This window comes from Danio rerio, chromosome 6, assembly GCF_052040795.2.
Source record: "Danio rerio strain M-AB ecotype USA chromosome 6, GRCz13ab, whole genome shotgun sequence".
Classification (NCBI taxonomy): Eukaryota; Metazoa; Chordata; class Actinopteri; order Cypriniformes; family Danionidae; genus Danio; species Danio rerio.
Window position 1 is genome coordinate 9,098,428 of NC_141026.1, and position 18,455 is coordinate 9,116,882.

Consider the following 18,455-nt stretch of genomic DNA (forward strand, 5'->3'; position numbering starts at 1 on the left):
CATGGTCCTTTAGTAATTATTCAAATAAGCTAATTTAAACCTTATTAAACATTTCTTATTATCATCACCATTGAATAAAACTTGCAGCTGGAAGGGCATCCAGTATTTAAAACATATGCTAGATAAGTGGTTCATTCCACTGTGGCGACCACTGATGAATAAAGGGACTAAGCCAAAAGAAAATTAATGAATGTTGTATACGTGACAGATATTGTATGCTTGAGAACTTGTATGTCATATATGAAATTTGCATTTACTGCCATGTATGTAAAGTTCTATATGGGTAATACTTTACATTTTTGTTTTTGACATTATGACTGACAGTGTACACGTGCACATATTTCAGATTCTGTGCTGTGACGGTATCTCTGCCTCATCTTCATCACAGGTGTCATGTGAGAAGAAAATCTTCAACAGGTGTCACATTAGACTGACGAGTCGTCTGACATGCAAATAATCATGTGCACAAAATAACTGTCTCTTGAAATCAAACTACATCATGTTCAATCTCTTTATTTTTCTTAAGCATGAATGTCCAGAATTCTAGAATGATTATGTTTTAAAGTGGATCAGATGCTGACGAACCCTCATCATGGGGCTGGATCAGATCAGAGTTTACCCTTCCTCTTTTTGATGCGAGTCTTCCTCTTGGTATTTGCGTCAATGATTGCCTGCGACTGATGCTTCAGGCTGAATCGGGTGATGATATCGCCCTCATCATCGCCGCTGTCCTCCTCATCTGTTGACAGAAAACACATGCAGGTGTGTGATACCTTTTTTCTAATAAATATGTCAGTTCTGGTATATTATGGGGCAGTTGTGGTTAGGGAATTAGACTTGTAATTAGACAGGTTGCAGGTTCAATTCCTCGTCAAGGAAAATAGGGGGAGTGAATAAAGCACACTCTTACCACATTTGATACCTAGCTGAGGTGCCCTTGAGCGAGACACCTTACCCCTAATTGTTCCACGGGCGCTGGAAGCAAAAAATACCCACTACTCACTTCACTTCCCTCCAATATAGATCCACAGTATATACATACTGTACACTCATATTATATTATTCATTCATTCATTCATTTTCTTTTCGGCTTAGTCCCTTTATTAATCAGGGGTCACCACAGCAGAATGAACCGTCAACTTATCCAGCACATGTTTAACGCAGCGGATGCCCTTCCAGCTGCAACCCATCTCTGGGAAACATCCATACACACTCATACACTATGGACATTTAGCCTACCCAATTCACCTGTACCGCATGTCTTTGGACTGTGGGGAAAACCAGAGCACCCGGAGGAAACCCACATGAACATGGGGAGAACATGCAAACTCCACACAGAAACGCCAACTGAGCCAGCCAAGGTTCGAACCAGCGACCTTCTTGCTGTGAGGTGACAGCACTACCTACTGCTCCACTGTGTCGCCATATTATATTATATTATATTATATTATATTATATTATATTATATTATATTATATTATATTATATTATATTATATTATATTATTTTACATTATATTATATTATTTTATATTATATTATTTTATATTATATTATATTATATTATTTTACATTATATTATATTATATTATTTTATATTATTTTATATTATTTTATATTATATTATATTATATTATATTATATTATTTTATATTATTTTATATTATATTATATTATATTATATTATATTATATTATATTATATTATATTATATTATATTATATTATTTTATTTTATATTATATTATTTTATATTATATTATTTTATATTATATTATATTATATTATTTTATGTTATGTTATGTTATTTTATATTATATTATATTATATTGTTTTATGTTATGTTATGTTATGTTATGTTATGTTATGTTATGTTATGTTATGTTATGTTATATTATATTATATTATATTATATTATATTATATTAAATTATATTAGATTATTTTATATTATATTATGTTATATTATATTATCTAATATTATATTATATTATATTATATTATATTATATTATTTTATGTTATGTTATGTTATGTTATGTTATGTTATGTTATGTTATGTTATATTATATTATATTTTATTATATTATATTATATTATATTATATAGAATTCAGAAGGTCATGATTCCCACCTGATAAATAATTACTTTATATAAATTTATTTTACATTCTAAGGAGATACAAAACACAATCGTTTCAGCAAAATGGCTTCCTGAGTGTGTGGCACAATCTTCTCGCTTCACTCTATTATTCCAGTCAATCACTTTACATCATTAGTTAGACGACTATTCAATAGTTAAAAACAATCTCATTTTTGTTTCAATGTAGCTAACAACACTAGAATTATTTCCTTCACCTGTAAAAACATTATCTCCATTGTACAGGAAAAAGCCATTTCATTTATCATCATTAATACATTTCATGTATTCATCAACTGATACAATGAAATTCCGACAATCCAAAACATTAAAAATACATTTTTATATCATTATTTGTTTCATTATTCACTCAAAATCCATGATTCACAATGCTTTAAATCAGTGGTCACCAAACTTGTTCCTGGAGGGCTGGTGTCCTGCAGATTTTCGCTCCAACCCTAATCAAACACACCTGAACAAGCTAATCAAGGTCTTACTAGGTATACTTGAAACACCCAGGCAGGTGTGTTGAGGCAAGTTGGAGTTAAACCCTGCAGGGACACCGGCCCTCCAGGACCTAGATTGGTGACCCCTGCTTTAAATAAACGATAATACATTAAAGAAATGTAACCCTTTTGGTGTTACTGATTTTAATTTATCAATCCAGAACACTGCTCTTTGTAATCATTTTTATTTAGATTATTATATATAGAGTTGAAGTCAGAATTATTAGCCCCCCTTTTCTTTTTTTAAATATTTCCCAAATGATGTTTAACAGAGCAAGGACATTTTCACAGTATGTCTGATAATATTTTTTTCTTCTGGAGAAAGTCTTATTTGTTTTTAATTCAGCTAGAATTAAATCAGTTTTAAATTTTTTGAACACTGTTTTAAAGACAAAATTATTATAGCTATATAATATGATGTATAGCTATTTTTTTTCGATAGTCTACAGAACAAACCATCATTATGCAATAACTTGCCTAATTACCCTGCCTAGTTAACCTAATTAACCTAGTTAAGCCTTTAAATGTCACTTTAAGCTGTATAGAAGTGTCTTTAAAATATCTAGTCAAGTATTATTTAGTCATCATGGCAAAGATAAAATAAATCAGTTATTAGAAATTAGCTATTAAAACCATAATGCTTCGAAAGCTGTTGAACAAATAAGGGACTCATGAATAACCATAACAAAGCAAAAAAAAAAAAAAACAGTCATAGATCATCCACAAATCAAGGGTTCACAAAGTTTTGCATGGGTTAATTAATAAATTTAGGTTGTTTTTTTTACTATATGCAGATATATTTTATGTAAAATGAATGGTACTAAATAAAAAATAGCATGCATTTATATAAAAAGATTTTCACATTTTCACAGATATTGTCAGAGGTTGATAAACTTTCAATTGCCACATACAGTTGAAGTCAGAATTATTAGCCCCCTTCGATTTTTTTTCTTCTTTTTTAAATATTTCCCAAATGATGTTTAACAGAGCAAGGCAATTTTCACAGTATGTCTGATAATATTTTTTTTCTTCTGGAGAAAGTCTTATTTGTTTTATTTCGGCTAGAATAAAAGCAGCTTTTAATTTTAGGGACAAAATTATTAGCCCCTTTAAGCTATATATTTTTTTCGATAGTCTACAGAACAAACCATCGTTATCCAATAACTTGCCTAATTACCCTAACCTGCCTAGTTAACCTAATTAACCTAGTTAAGCCTTTAAATGTCACTTTAAGCTGTATAGAAGTGTCTTGAATAATATCTAGTAAAATATTATTTACTGTCATGATGGTAAAGATAAAACAAATCCATTATTATAAATGAGTTATCAAAACTATTATGTTTAGAAATGTGTTGAAAAAATCTGCTCTCTGTTAAACAGAAATTGGGGAAAAAATAAACAAGCGGTCTAATAATTCAAGGGGGCTAATAATTCTGACTTCAACTGTATATATGGGCTTTATATGGCAAGTATACAGTATGTATCCCCATTCAAAATACATTTGACACTTCATGCCTCCAAAAATAATTAATATCAATTAAAAAACTAGATTTGGAAGAAATCATTGAGATAAAATAATATGTGATCATGTGATAAAAATATGATATTATGAGTCAAAGTTATGTCTAAGCACTGCAATAAATATAAGCTTTCTGCCTTTGTAATCATTTTCAGCATTTAATTAGTTTTTATTATTTAGATTCTGATATTTTCAGCTTAGCTCATGCTGTACTTTTAATCTGAATTTTATAACTTAGTATTTCAAAATTTGTACTTTTTAAATCATAACTATGACTTTGTATTAGGCATCTCATGTTATGTAACAGATATGTGATTTCATGTGGAAGGAGTGTCTCACCGTCAAAAGGATCCTGTTTGTGGGCCTCATGCAGCTGAATGCGAGTGTTGTACTGGGGTATTTTTCTCGCTATAGTGGCATGGAACTGCAGGGAAGCAGAAAAAATATGAGCAAGGGCTATTTTACAGCTTTAAATAAAACCAAACAAAGATAGCACATGTTCTTAAATTAAACAAAACTCTTCATAAGGCCAAAATATAAAAACACTAATGGCGTCCCTAACCTCTTCCTCCTCCATCTCCTTCATGATGGTTGCCAGATCATTGCCCTGCAGTTCCTCTTTCAGCAGCATGAGTTTCTCCTCAGCCTCAGACATCAGCTCCAGTATGTGCTCGTCTGAGTCTGGAGACAGCTGGGGTTCCGGACCCTTCATCTGCCAGAGACACAGAAAAATATTTATATTACAGGGTTTACAAATACACTCGCCGGCCACTTTATTAGGTACACCTTACTAGTACCGGGTTGGACCCGCTTTTGCCTTCAGAACTGCCTTAATCCTTTGTGACATAGGTTCTACAAGGTATTGCAAATATTCATCAGAAATGTTGGTCCATATTGACATGATAGCATCATGCAGTTGCTGCAGATTTGTCGGCTGTAGAACTATGATGCGAATCTCCAGTTCCCCCACATCCCAAAGGTGCTCTGTTGGATTGAGATCTGGTGACTGTGGAGACCATTTGAGTACAGTGAACTCATAGTCATGTTCAAGAAACCAGTCTGAGAGGATTCACGCTTTATGACATGGCATGTAATCCTGCTGGAGGTAGCTATCAGAAGATGGGTACACAGTGGTCATGAAGTGATGGACATGGTTAGCAACATACTCAGGTAGGCTGTGGCGTTTACACGATGCTCAGTTTGTACTAATGGGCCCAAAGTGTGCCAAGAAAATATCCCTCACACCATTACACTACCACCACCAGCCTAAACTACTGATACAAGGCAGGATGGATCCATGCTCTCATGTTGTTGACACCAAATTCTGAGCCTACCATCTGAATGTCGCAGCAGAAATAGAGACTCATCAGATCAGGCAGCGTTTTTATAATCTTCTATTCTTCAATTTTGGTGAGCGAATTATAGCCTCAGTTTCCTGTTCTTATCTGACCAGTGACACCCAGTGTGGTCTTCTGCTGCAGTAGTCCATCAGCCTCAAGGTTTGACGTGTCATGCATTTAGAGATGCTCTTCTGCATACCTCAGTTGTAACAAGTGGTTATTTGAGTTACTGTTGCCTATCAGCTCGAACCAGTCTGGCCATTCTCCTCTGACCTCTGGCATCAACAAGGCATTTGCGCCCACAGAACTGCCGCTCACTGGATATTTTCTCTTTTTCAGACCATTCTCTGTAAACCCTAGAGATGGTTGTGCAAGAAACTCCAAGTAGATCAGCAGTTTCTGAAATACTCAGACCAGCCCGTCTAGCACCAACAACCATGCCATGTTCAAAGTCACTTAAATCACCTTTCTTCCCCATTCTGATGCTCAGTTTGATCTACCGAAGGTTGTCTTGACCATGTCTACATGCCTAAATGCATTGAGCTGCTGCCATGTGTTTGTCTGTTTAGAAAGTTGCATTAACGAGCAGGTGGGCAGATGTACCTAAAAAAGTGGCTGATGAGTATAGATTAGTCAACACAACAGAGGGTTTTTACATATATGTCTTAAATGTACTACAAAAAATGCTTATTTTAAGGGTCAGGGAGAGGGAGAAAAAGGTCAAATAAATTACAAACAATTGAAAGTTTTATTGGTGCAATAAACCTTTAAGGGAAAGTACATTTTCAGATATTAAAATTGACAAAACCCTTTGGTCATTTGTTTTTTTTTCTTGTTGAACACATAAGAAGATATCTTCCTGTGCATTCTGCATAAGAAAAACACCCAAATAGTTTTAACCAAATGAAAGGTGAGTAAATAATGACAGAACTTTCTTTTTTGGGTGATCTATCGCTTTATCATTTTGAAAAGATTTCAGGCAAGAAAACCCATGACCTCTTGAAGCTTCAGGAAGGCTGAAGTTCCTAGAAGCCTATTTGTAGAAAACATGTCTATTATTAGCCAGGGTTATAAAGGGGCATGTTTTGTGGAGCATGTTTGATGTGTTTGGCTGGACTGATTAGTACCGATGGGATGTGCTGTAGTTTGTCGCTGAGCTGCTGCACTCCTGCTCTGACAGTGTTTAGTATGTGTGTGAGTCTGTCCAGATGATCTTTAGCTGCATCACGACGCTGCTGCTCCTGCTGTAGACGAAGCTCACACTCCTGCAGCATCTGCTCCGCGCTGAACAACGAAACAAGAGAATTACAAAGCTCACCAATGAGAATAATTGTATTATATAATGCCTTTCAGAAAATGTCACCACTAAGGTTGCATGTCTACTGAAGCGTTCTTGCACAGCTGAAAACACAAGGTAAGGGTTGCACCAGCTGTGAGTTCATAAGTCCATGCTTGAGGTTTCTTAAAGGTACAGTTCACCCAAAAAAATTCTTATTTTACTATTTACTTTCCCTTAATGGTTATAAACATTCACATGTTCCTTTATTTTAACACAATCAAAGATATTTTGAAGAAAGCTGAAAATCTTTAACCATTGACTTCCATAGTAGAAAAAACAAATCGTATGGAAGTCAATGGTTACAGGTTTTCAGCATTCTTCAAAATATCTTCATTTGTTCAACAGAAGAAAGAAACTTATTGAAACTCATTGAAAAGTATTGAAACAAGTTACAAATGATGACATAACTTTCATTTTGGTGTGAACTATCCTTTTAAGTATGTTAGCCAAATGTAATGGTGTAACGTAAAAATATATAGTAGTGCATTAGTTTTAATTTAGTGTTCCTTTAAATTCTATCTAGGCTGCACTGTAACCTGCACACAGCTCATTAAAACCCCCCAAAAATACACTTGCTTTGGTGGACACATGGCCTAAGGTCCCGCTTCCACCTTGCATGGGTTTTCCCGATTTTTGACCCCACATGACTAGCAGAGACACAATTTTATTTTACTTGCTATAAACAGGCGTTCAAATATGTTATTGTGACTCGCTTTTGGATTTAAATGAGACCATCACCTCTTATGCCATTACATTTTACATGACTTTTGTGCTACTGAATAAACAAACCCACACTACACAGCTTCTGTGAAAGCAGAGAGCAAGCGGATGAAAAGAGCAAAGATGACAAGTAAAATTTATATCGTAATTTGTGTTTTAAGATACACTGCAAAAACAAACTAATCAAATTTGTTTTTAACTACTTGCACAAACCATTTCAGATCATGTTTACAATTCTGTGTTCTCTAGTAAACAGAATAACGAAAATGCATATTAATACCAGGTATGCAGGTGTAAACGGTAGTGATGGTAACACTGATGCTACTCGAATTTTTCCACGTTAAAAGTAGTTTTTGTTCTAACCGCCCATAATGGCTATGAGTGAAGCTTTTATTTTAGAAACGGCTTCTATTTCTGCGTCATGGCTAAACAACAGCACAAACTACTATGACAGTTATCATCTAAGGTGCTGTGTGATAATGTATGTGAATGTATGTGAATGTGAGAGTATATGGATGTTTCCCAGTACAAGGTTGCAGCTGGAAGGGCATCCGCTGTGTCAAACATATGCTGGTAACATGGATCCCAAGGTTTCCATATCCTGGATCAGGCCGTATCCTGAGCAGCTGCTGTGGTGGTCATGGAGGAGTGGAGAGCGTGAGACTGATTCCTGTGACGCTCCAGAGACAGACAAGTCTTCGCTGAGGCCAGCTTCCAGCCTCCGCCGCTGAAACTGCAGCTCTGCACAAGACGTTTGGCCAGCGGAAAAATGGAAATGGCCGTGCCCAATTGAGTCTGGTTTCTCTCGAGTTTTTTTTTCTTCACTTTTGCCAATTGGTGAAGTTTTTTTTTTCTTTGCCGCTGTCGCCACTAGCTTGCATGGTTCGGGATCTGTAGAGCTACGCATCGAGGGATTTGCTCTTCAGTGTTTGGACTCTCAGTAGTGATTATTAAACCACACTGAACTAAGCTGGACTGAACTTAAACTCTGAAAATTGAACTGACACTGTTTCAATTTACTATGATCTTTTATGTGAAGCTGCTTTAACACAATCTACATTGTAAAAGCGCTTATATTCATAAGGTGAATTGAATTTAATTGAATATGTTGGCGGTTCATTCCACTGTGGCGACCCCTGATAAATAAAGGGACTAAGCTGAAGGAAAATGAATGAATAATGGTTATTAATGTTACTAACGGTACAATGTCTTATGCATGAATGCTTTTAAAATTCTCATTCAGTCACAGGCCGCAAAAACACATGCAAATGATAAATTACAATACAAATCCTGCGATTTGTCTATTGCAAATGATCACATTGTGATATCGATGCTGAAAAGATATTGTAGTTTTCAGCTCTCACCTTGAGAGTTCCGTCTCTCGTGAGTATTTCATATCCTGAAGCTGAGTCTGTAGTGTGTTTCTCTCTTCTTTCAGTTCCTGCAGCATTCTCTCGTTTTCTGCTTTCATCTTCTCCAAATGACCATGAGTTTCTCCCTGAGAGACAAACCTGTCCACTATTTCCTATTATAAGAGACACCATGAATAAACAATCCTAACCTGAACATAAAGAAGTAGTCTATATGCACTGAAATATATATACACTGTCCTCACCTGTGAGTCTGTGACTCCAGTGGCTTCTTTGATGCGCTGGAAAGCTTCTTCAAACGTAGATGTGGTTTCTGCTTCTTCTCCTACTATGATGGCGCTGCGCTGGGCCTCGCTGCTCAGCTCATCGGGGTGCATGGTGGCCCATTGAGGCTGGATAAGAGACATGCAGAAGAAGAAAAGAGATATACTAAACAAAACCATACTAAAACACTTTGGCACTGTCACCTCACAGCATGAAGCTTGCTGGTCCGAACCCCGGCTGGACCAATTGCCACTTGTGTATGGAGTTTGCATGTTCTCCCTGTTCATGTGGGTTTACTCTGGGTGTTCCGGTTTCCCCCACAGTCCAAAGGCATGCGCTATAGGTGAATTTGGTAAACAAAATCGGCTGTAGTGTATGACTGTGTGAATGTGAAAGTGTATGTGTGTTTCCCAGTACTGAGTTGTGGCTGGAAGGGCATCCTCTGCGTAAAAACAATGCTGGAATAGTTGGTGGTTCATATGGCAACCTCTGATAAATCAGACTGAATGAATGAATGAATGAATAATTGATGGTATGAATGATCTAAGAAATTTTAAGTGGAAACATACAGAAAGATACACACAATAAAAGTTGTTTCTAATACTTAATATTTGTTAAGTTTTAGAATGATTCATTTTTAAACTGTTTTTCCGGTCTACTGATTTGAAACGGAGTAACTGAACGTTAATTTTGGAGCTTATTAGCCATGAAGAAAGCGCGTGTTTTTACTGTATGAAATTTGTGGAAACTGATGTGTTCTTTCAGGATTCTTTAATAAACTGAAATCAATGATCAATATTTAATGAAAATTTGAATATTTTGTGGTAAAATTTTAAATATCTTTCTGCCTTTGTCAACTTCATGTGGCTTAGTAAACTTAATTATTAATTTGTTTTTCTTAATTATCCCTCACATTTGAAAATAATGTCTAAACCAAAATGTTCATTCAATCATTTTCCTTCGGCTTAGTCTCTTTTTTAGAGGTTGCCACAGCGGAATGAACCACCAACTATTCCAGCATATGTTGTAAGCAGCGGATGCCCTTCCAGCCGCAACCCAGTATTGGAAAACACCCATACACACTCATTCACACACACTCATACACTACAGCCAATTTAGTTTATTCAATTCACCTATAGCGTAGGTCTTTGGATTGTGGGGGCAAGCGGATCACCTGCAGGAACACGCAAACATGGGGACAACATGCAAACTCCAAACAGAAATTCCAACTGGCCCAGTGGGGACTTGAACCTGCGACCTTCTTGCTGTGAGTGCTAAAATATTAGGCAGTAAAATTAAATAATCCAAAATGTTACTTGAACATTATAGAATGACATCTGAAGAATGGAGTAACTACTTCTCATATTCAGCTTTGCCATAACAAGAATAAATTATTTTAAATTACTATATATATATATATATATATATATATATATATATATATATATATATATATATATATATATATATATATTATACAGTTATTTTTAATATATATTTTGAATTAAATAAATATTGAGAATAACAGACATTTAAAAATGTAAACATTCCAAACCTTTGATTAGTAGTGTATCTACTTTTAACTAAATTAATTGCCTATTTTAACCAACACTGTTGTGTTTTGAGTTTTAATTGCAGCAGGTGTGTTGTGAATGATTCTTACTCTTCTCTTCATTCTCTCTGCCTGATTCATTCTCTCCACCGTCTGCTTTTTGTAGCGGGAGAGGATTTTCTCTCTCTCTTTGCGCTCTCTGTACACCTGCTCCTCCTGAAGCTGCAGCTCAGCCTAGAGACACACAAACATTACTCTAAGCATTTACATTGCCACACTTAAAAATGTGCTTACTTCATTATCTCATTACATTTTTTAATAATTCATTAAACATGTCTTTACCTTGGCAGCATCCTTAGACAGATGAGCGTCACTGTTCATGACCTGCAGGTCTTTAAACACTTGTGTCTGTCTGTGAATCTCTGTCTCCATCCTGTCTAGCTGTGGCTGAAATGTAAGACTCTCTTCCTGAAGAAACAAATCATAAATGATGCTCATTTACAATATCATACACTACCATCCAATCATTCTAATATGCAGATTTGGTATTATTATCAATGATGAAAACTACCTAATAGTTTAACAGGGCTCAACAATAAGGGGCCAGTGTGCAAGACGCTCGGGACAGTATACAGAATGGTTACTGGCCCGATAGGGGCCAGTGCTGCTTTGTCACTAAAGTTTAATTTGGCTGCGATTGTTTGTCAATTGCGAGCTTTCATGCCCAAACGTTTGTTTCAGAACTTGTTTGCCCATTAAGCGCGATTTGTGCGGCTAATATGATTATTATGTTGATGGATCAAGCAAGAACAAGAAGTGAAATGCATTTTAAATTAAGATTGACAAATAAATGAATAATAAAAATACTGACAGTATTATAGACTGATGTAATGAGCCGGCTTATAAAATTAGGAATTTTGGTGGATTTTAAACAAATAAAAAACATAAAATTGTCAACTAAATAGTTAAACTAAACCACACATTAAACAATTCACTTTAATTAATCTAATCAGTATTGTATTTAAATTAAATCATTTTTAAATTGTCAGTTGTATTTAAAGAAAAGTTATGCTGAATAACTAAATGGCTAACTTCTTTTTTTGGAGGGGCCAGAGAAAATGTTGGCAGGGCAAGTAAAAATCTGAACCACTTGCCCGATCGGGCCAGTAGAAAAAAATCCCTAGCGATGAACCCTGTTTAATATACACTGAACCATTGTTTTCAAGATTCTATTATGTGGCAGTCAAAATGTGCAGTTTTATTATACACAGCTCTTTGGATTTACTGTGTGTATGTGAATTTGCTGTGATACCTGCAGATGTTCCTTCAGTTTCAGGTATCCTCGCATTATGTGCTCCGCTTCATGGCATTTCAGCTGCGTTTTCTCCAAACGGTTCTCAAGAATACGCAATTTCTTTACAAAAAAAAAAAAAAAAAACACACAAGTTCATTCTTCTTTATTTTGCTTGCATAGAGTTTAAACAGTCCACGTAGGTCAAATCATGACACAAAAGAGCCAAAGATACATTTAGGAGGATTAAGATGAGAATCTAAAAGGCAGAGACCCACTTCTGATTCACCAGTGTTTATCCGATATGCCCATAAAAAAAAAGTTCTACCTTTTCCTCGTCCTCCTGTTTCTGGGTGTCAGGCAGAGGGCTTTTGTTGTGTGGCTTCATGCTCTGGTACTGCAGCTTCAGGTCCTCTAAACGCTGCCTCTGTTTCTGAGTGGCGTGTTTCATAGCATTCAACTTCTTCATTTTATCACGCACCTGCTTCTCCAGCACTGTCCGAGCTGCCTGCATGACAAAAAATGTCTGTCAACTGCAATTTAAATCCATGTGATTCAGTAATCACAAACAGTTTGCTTAGTTAGAACCAGAAATGACTGAAACAGAAAAAAGTTTAATTTTATAATGAGTAACTGAAATAAAGATACTGTTAAAAAAGCATCCGCAAGTCAATGTTATATATAAATTTGTCATAGTTGTGTATTACATTTACATACTTATTTCATGAAAAATGTTTAACTTCACTTTTAATTCAATTCAAGTTAATACAATATTGACCATTCCAGATTTAAAAGGGGTGTGTTATTAGATTACAATTAAAATTTTTTGAGAGTTTGGCTATCGTGGACTATATTTATACAGAGTTAACCTACAGGTATATAATCTACTTTACAAAAAGATGATGTTCAGGGTCTGACACAATCTGTGAACCTTTTTTGGCAATTTATTTAAAAATCTAAATGATTTTGGGAGTGTCGTAACTGAAAACGACATAAAAAATTATATATTTTTAATTTAAAGAATGTAAATATTTACATTTTTCTTTACATTTAAAGAACATTTTTCTTTAAAATGTAAATCCAGTTAGATCTACTATTTTTTAGTAAACAAAACAAGTTTCTCATAAAATATATCTACCAAAAAACTAAAAATATTACTTTACACCCTGTATTTCAAATAAATCATATAAACATTTGCATATTAGTTTACGATATACCTTAAATTAATATATGTTCATTCATTCATCTATTTTCTTTTCGGCTTAGTGCCTTTATTAATCTTAGGTCGCCACAGCGGAATGAACCGCCAACTTATCCAGCATATGTTTTACACAGCAGATGCACTTCCAGCTGTAACCCATCTCTGGGAAACATCCACACACACTCATTCACACTACGGACAATTTAGCCTACCCAATTCTGCATTTCCTTGGACTGTGGGGGAAACCGGAGCACCCAGAGGACACCCACGCGAATGCAGGGAGAACATGCAAACTCCACACAGAAATGCCAACTGCCCAGCTAAGGCTTGATTAAGCAACCTTCTTGCTGTGAGACGACAGTGCTATTATATATATATATATATATATATATATATATATATATATATATATATATATATATATATATATATGGCTGATTCCAGCGTTATGGACGTGACATTTGCAGTAAAAAAATGAAACGTATATTCTCAGAGAAGGTATATGTTAACAGTATATTGAAATATATGTTTATATTTTTCTTACCCCTTAACCATGGAGTTCAGGCATCAAAAAATATCAGTCTATGCAGGTGTTTTATATTTAAAATGACGGCAAAATGAATGCGTTACGGACGTGACAAAAAAAAGACATGAGTTTTGTGAGTTGACATACTTTGTGAAAATTCTGTGAATGAAAATGCAGAAGCCAAAAAAATATATAACAGTCAAAAGGATAAGGGTTGGCTCTGCATGGGACATATATAATTAATTTTATTTAGTTTTTCATTTTTGCATTAATGAGGAAAAACTATCGTTACGGACGTGACTTGTCTTCGTTACGGACGTGACTGCTCTGAAATTCACAGTTGACACATTATGAAAATCAGATAAATGCTTTCAAAACTTGACCAAAGACCTATTTGTGGATATCTGTTGGGTGTGTAAACCAATAAACTTTAACCTCTGAGACATCTGAATGGTAAGGTTGCACAATTAATCAAACTTAAATAGATATCACCTTGTTATATTTAATTCGTATTATGGCATGTGTGTTGTTAAAGGTTAACGCACGTTCGAATGTTCAAAACTCAATTCGGTAACAATGTTGCATGCTAACATGTTGCTTTTATACTCTGAATAATATAGAATTTATAATAAACATAATCAGCTATAATGGGCCTATGTTTAGCAGGCTCCTAAAGTTAGTGTTTCAGACAAACTTGAATTAAATCATTGCCCGACTGTTGCGCAAGACCTTGTCTACGTGGAGAATATTATATTTGACAAAGTTTATTTTAGTTTATTCTAGTTAACGTGTTAGTTGATGGAATAAATAATTTAATTTCTCCACTCGCGCTTGCTTTCTTTTTCTCGTCGGCAGTCACTTCAGGACAGGTTGCAAAAAGTTCATACGCACCAGGGTGAGAGAGAAAACTTTATAACTTAAGAAAGGTTTTGTGTAGGCTATGTTAAACAAGCAGAAAAATAGTCATTGGTTGTAGGCATGTACGATGGATGACTATAATGTTTATATTTTTAGGCTATAGTTCATAACCGATTGTGTAAAATATTGAATTAAATATTTACAGCTGCAGGTCCTATCGATTTTCTAACAAATTTATTACTCTTATAATGTAGTTAAAGCTTAGATCAATATCAAGATTTTATTCTTATTCTTATTAAAATAATTTTAATAAGCACTCAAGCGCATTTGCCGGGTGCTGGAAATCTTTGAAAATGTTTCAATTTTAATGTAGGCTATAGCCAATTTTCAAGCTTTGAAAGTGCTTAGATTTTGGATAAAGGGCTTGGAAAATGAATTGTGTCGCTTTGATAATTTATCTTTATAAATAGTTATTTAATTAATGAAATAAAAAACATATTTATGCTCTGCATGAAACGAAAACTCCGCTGTGGCCTGACCCGCGGCGTGCGCATTTTGAGCAGTGGGAAAAGACCAAATGCATGGAGGTTATTGATTATGCGCCTTGCACGCCTCGCGTTTTGTCATTGCGCGCTTTGTGCGCTCCAGAAGAAAAGCATGTTACCTCAGTGGCGTCTTTCATTCTTCAATCAAACGAAAGCAGAGGCGGGGTTTCCTTGGAGGTGACAGCAGTGTCAAGATGACTACGGCGAACTTTTTGATGACGGAGAGACTTGTGGTCGTTGTTTTAAGTCATCCAAAGTTGTATGACTTTACAAATCTTGAATTTCATAATGTTATTTAAAAATTTAAATTATGAAAACATTGACAGCAACACTCGCGCACAATAGACCAGCTGATTCAGTTGTTATCTATAGTGACATTCAAAAGAGCACCGTGCTCCTTTTCTTCTTGTCAACATAAAATGCATTGCGGAGCGCCTCACGTCTCTGGAATGAAGAAGCGCGTTCGTTGTGATCGGCTTTTATGAGCAACACATATTTGTTAACTCGCATGACAGTAACACGTGCAAACACACGTGCTTACATATGTTTTTTGCCAAAAAAGGAAAATGAAAGAAGGATATTCTGGCCACAGTTTGACACAGGAGTTGACGAACCAGCGCTGATCCTGGTCGTCTGTGCTGCCTGGAGCCGCGTCATAAACTCAACTAGGCATATTTCATGATTTAGTGCAGACTACAATCAACAAACCACCCTTTTTTCCATTTGGAAAAAACAGCTATTAATAGTTATTATATACATTTTAAATAGCCTAATCTACAAATCAAACAAAGACAAATATTTTATAACTTCGCACCAAACTGATGCTTTCATTTTACAGCTTATAAAACATGTATGCAAATTAATGCAGTATCACATGTAAATAACAAAATTGTTATATGCTTAGCCTATACTTTACAAAATGTATAGGTTCAAAGCCTTATGGTTCATTGTCATTATCTTTCACTATAGGCAGCGCGTGCGCACATGAACCGCAAGTAAGACGGAGGAAATAGGTTAAGTCATTATGGCAATATGTAAAATGTTGTTTTCTTATTAAACATTTATTTCTGAAATGTTACTAAAGTGGTTTATAGTTAAATGAAATGTTCAGTTCTTGATATAACATATGGATGTTATGTAATGTAAGTCAGTAATTGTAATGCAGCATCATAATGAACAAATATGCGCTAGTCATTGGCTTATATTAATAAGGAGTTCAAAAATGGTCACGTCCGTAACGCAAAATCGTGGTTGTTTAGAGCAAAGACCTGAGATGAATTGGCGATCATAATTAGTATGGACATATTTTGGCTTTGTATACAAAGTTTCATTTTATTTGTTATAATATTTATTCCACAGTATAAACTTTTTCATTAAATCGTTACGGACGTGACACGTGACCGAAGCTGCGTGATGTCTTAAATATGTAGCTCATAAATCAAAAGGGCAGTAATGTTATGAAAAAGTAAGGGTAATTATTTATACTACAGACTCCAATCCTTCTGCAGAATGATTACTGTTAACATAAAACATGGAAAAGGGGAGTCTTTAATCCCTTATTCTAAAGCACGAAATGTGGTTGGATTATAATGAAATTTACCATTGGCACAATCCTCATATTTCATGGATAAACAAACCAATTTCATTAAAAATTTAACAAGAGCACATCATTACAATTAAATATAGACCTTAATGAGCAAATTTAAATAGGTTTTGTTATTTTGGTCAAAAGTTTATTTTTTCATGATAAGGTTGACATTTTCATGGAATTGCTCATATATATATATATATATATATATATATATATATATATATATATATATATATATATATATATATATATATATATATATATATATATATATATATATACATATACAGTATATATATATATATATATATATATATATATATATATATATATATATATATATATATATATATATATACATATACAGTATATATATATATATATATATATATATATATATATATATATATATATATATATATATATATATATATATATATATATATATATATATATATATACAGTTGAAGTCAGAATTATTAGCCCGCCTTTGATTTTTTTTTCTTTTTTAAATTTTTCCTAAATATGCTTATCAGAGCAAGGAAATTTTCACAGCATGTCTGATAATATTTATTATTTAATAGAAAGCCTTATTTGTTTTATTTCGGCAAGAATAAAAGCACTTATGATTTTTTTAAAAACCCATTTTAAGGTCAAAATTATTAGTCCCTTTAAGTTTTTTTTTTTCAGCTGTCTACAGAACAGTAGACAGTTGTATATATATTATATATAATATGGTGGGCCTACTAGTGATGTGTTTATAATAAATTTTCAATCACGTGATCTGATCATAACAATAATACCTTCACAGGCATGTTCCTGAATGGTGCTTTCTCCACACCATGGCCTTGAAAAACATCCTTGATAACTTGTTCATCGCTCTGGACAACATAAAAAAAAACTGTCAAACCATGCTCAACCTATACTTTAAATTATATATATTTTTAAGATTCATAATGTCTGACCTCAGCCAGTTTCTTGTGCAGGTTTTTGTTTTCTTGTCTCAGCTGCAGGATGCTCTCTCTGTTCTTCTTAATGGCAGACTGAGAGCTTTCGAAATACGCGCTTCTGTCTCCCTCTAGTGGACAGAATAGCAATTCATTAGCAATAACAATTTAAAAAGCTAGTGTAATGCCATTTAATATTTAAATAACATTACAGTTTAACGTTTTTTTTTATTTTTGACTATAACGTTGGTTTGAAATTGATATGCTTGCTTTAAACAGCAAACTAACGTTATCGTTACAGCAGCCAGTTTGCTTTTCATTAACTTTACATATTCTCGAATAATTCTTGTTACATATTCTCGAATAATTTAATGTAATAACGTTATAACAATGAATTATTCGAGAATAAAGTAAAAGGTAATAATTAAATAATAATAAGACGGCAGAAAGTCAATTGTACGTTAACGTTACCTCCTGAATATTTACAAGGTTTTAAGTAAACAGTTTTAGCAGAACTTACCAAGAAGTTGGATTTTTCTTTGGAGCTCCGAAATTTTATCATGAATAGGGACCTTAAGGCCACCAGAGACCGACGTGCCGGGCATTATATATGAATATGTTGAGGTTTAAAGTTGAATTTTCGTCTCCTCTGCAGCCGAGCCACAACCGTATCCTGTGCGTCTTTAACTGGTTGCCAAGCAACTCAACCAAGTTGACTCATGAATATTCAGTTACGTACCATTGCGGAAAG

At 34.3% G+C, this 18,455-nt stretch overlaps 1 protein-coding gene across 2 annotated transcripts; it reads right to left on the reverse strand.

The window, feature by feature from the left end:
* Nucleotides 1–497: 497 nt before the first annotated feature.
* odad3 (outer dynein arm docking complex subunit 3) lies at nt 498–18,405 on the reverse strand. Of its 2 annotated transcripts, NM_001077369.3 has the most exons (13): nt 18,225–18,405; nt 17,723–17,835; nt 17,561–17,638; nt 12,365–12,544; nt 12,058–12,159; nt 11,088–11,213; nt 10,857–10,979; nt 9,175–9,321; nt 8,924–9,084; nt 6,628–6,784; nt 4,723–4,872; nt 4,500–4,584; nt 498–739 (listed from the first exon to the last, which is right to left on the reverse strand). In NM_001077369.3, exons 1-13 carry the CDS (start codon nt 18,307–18,309, stop codon nt 609–611), a joined length of 1,638 nt encoding a protein of 545 aa, NP_001070837.3. In that variant the 5' UTR covers nt 18,310–18,405; the 3' UTR covers nt 498–608. The 2 variants fall into 2 exon arrangements, with proteins under 2 accessions (NP_001070837.3, XP_087111762.1); XM_087255636.1 differs by lacking the exons at nt 17,561–17,638; nt 17,723–17,835; nt 18,225–18,405 and adding an exon at nt 12,744–13,477 and having other exon boundaries at nt 12,365–12,683.
* Between the last annotated feature and the right edge of the window lie 50 nt (nt 18,406–18,455).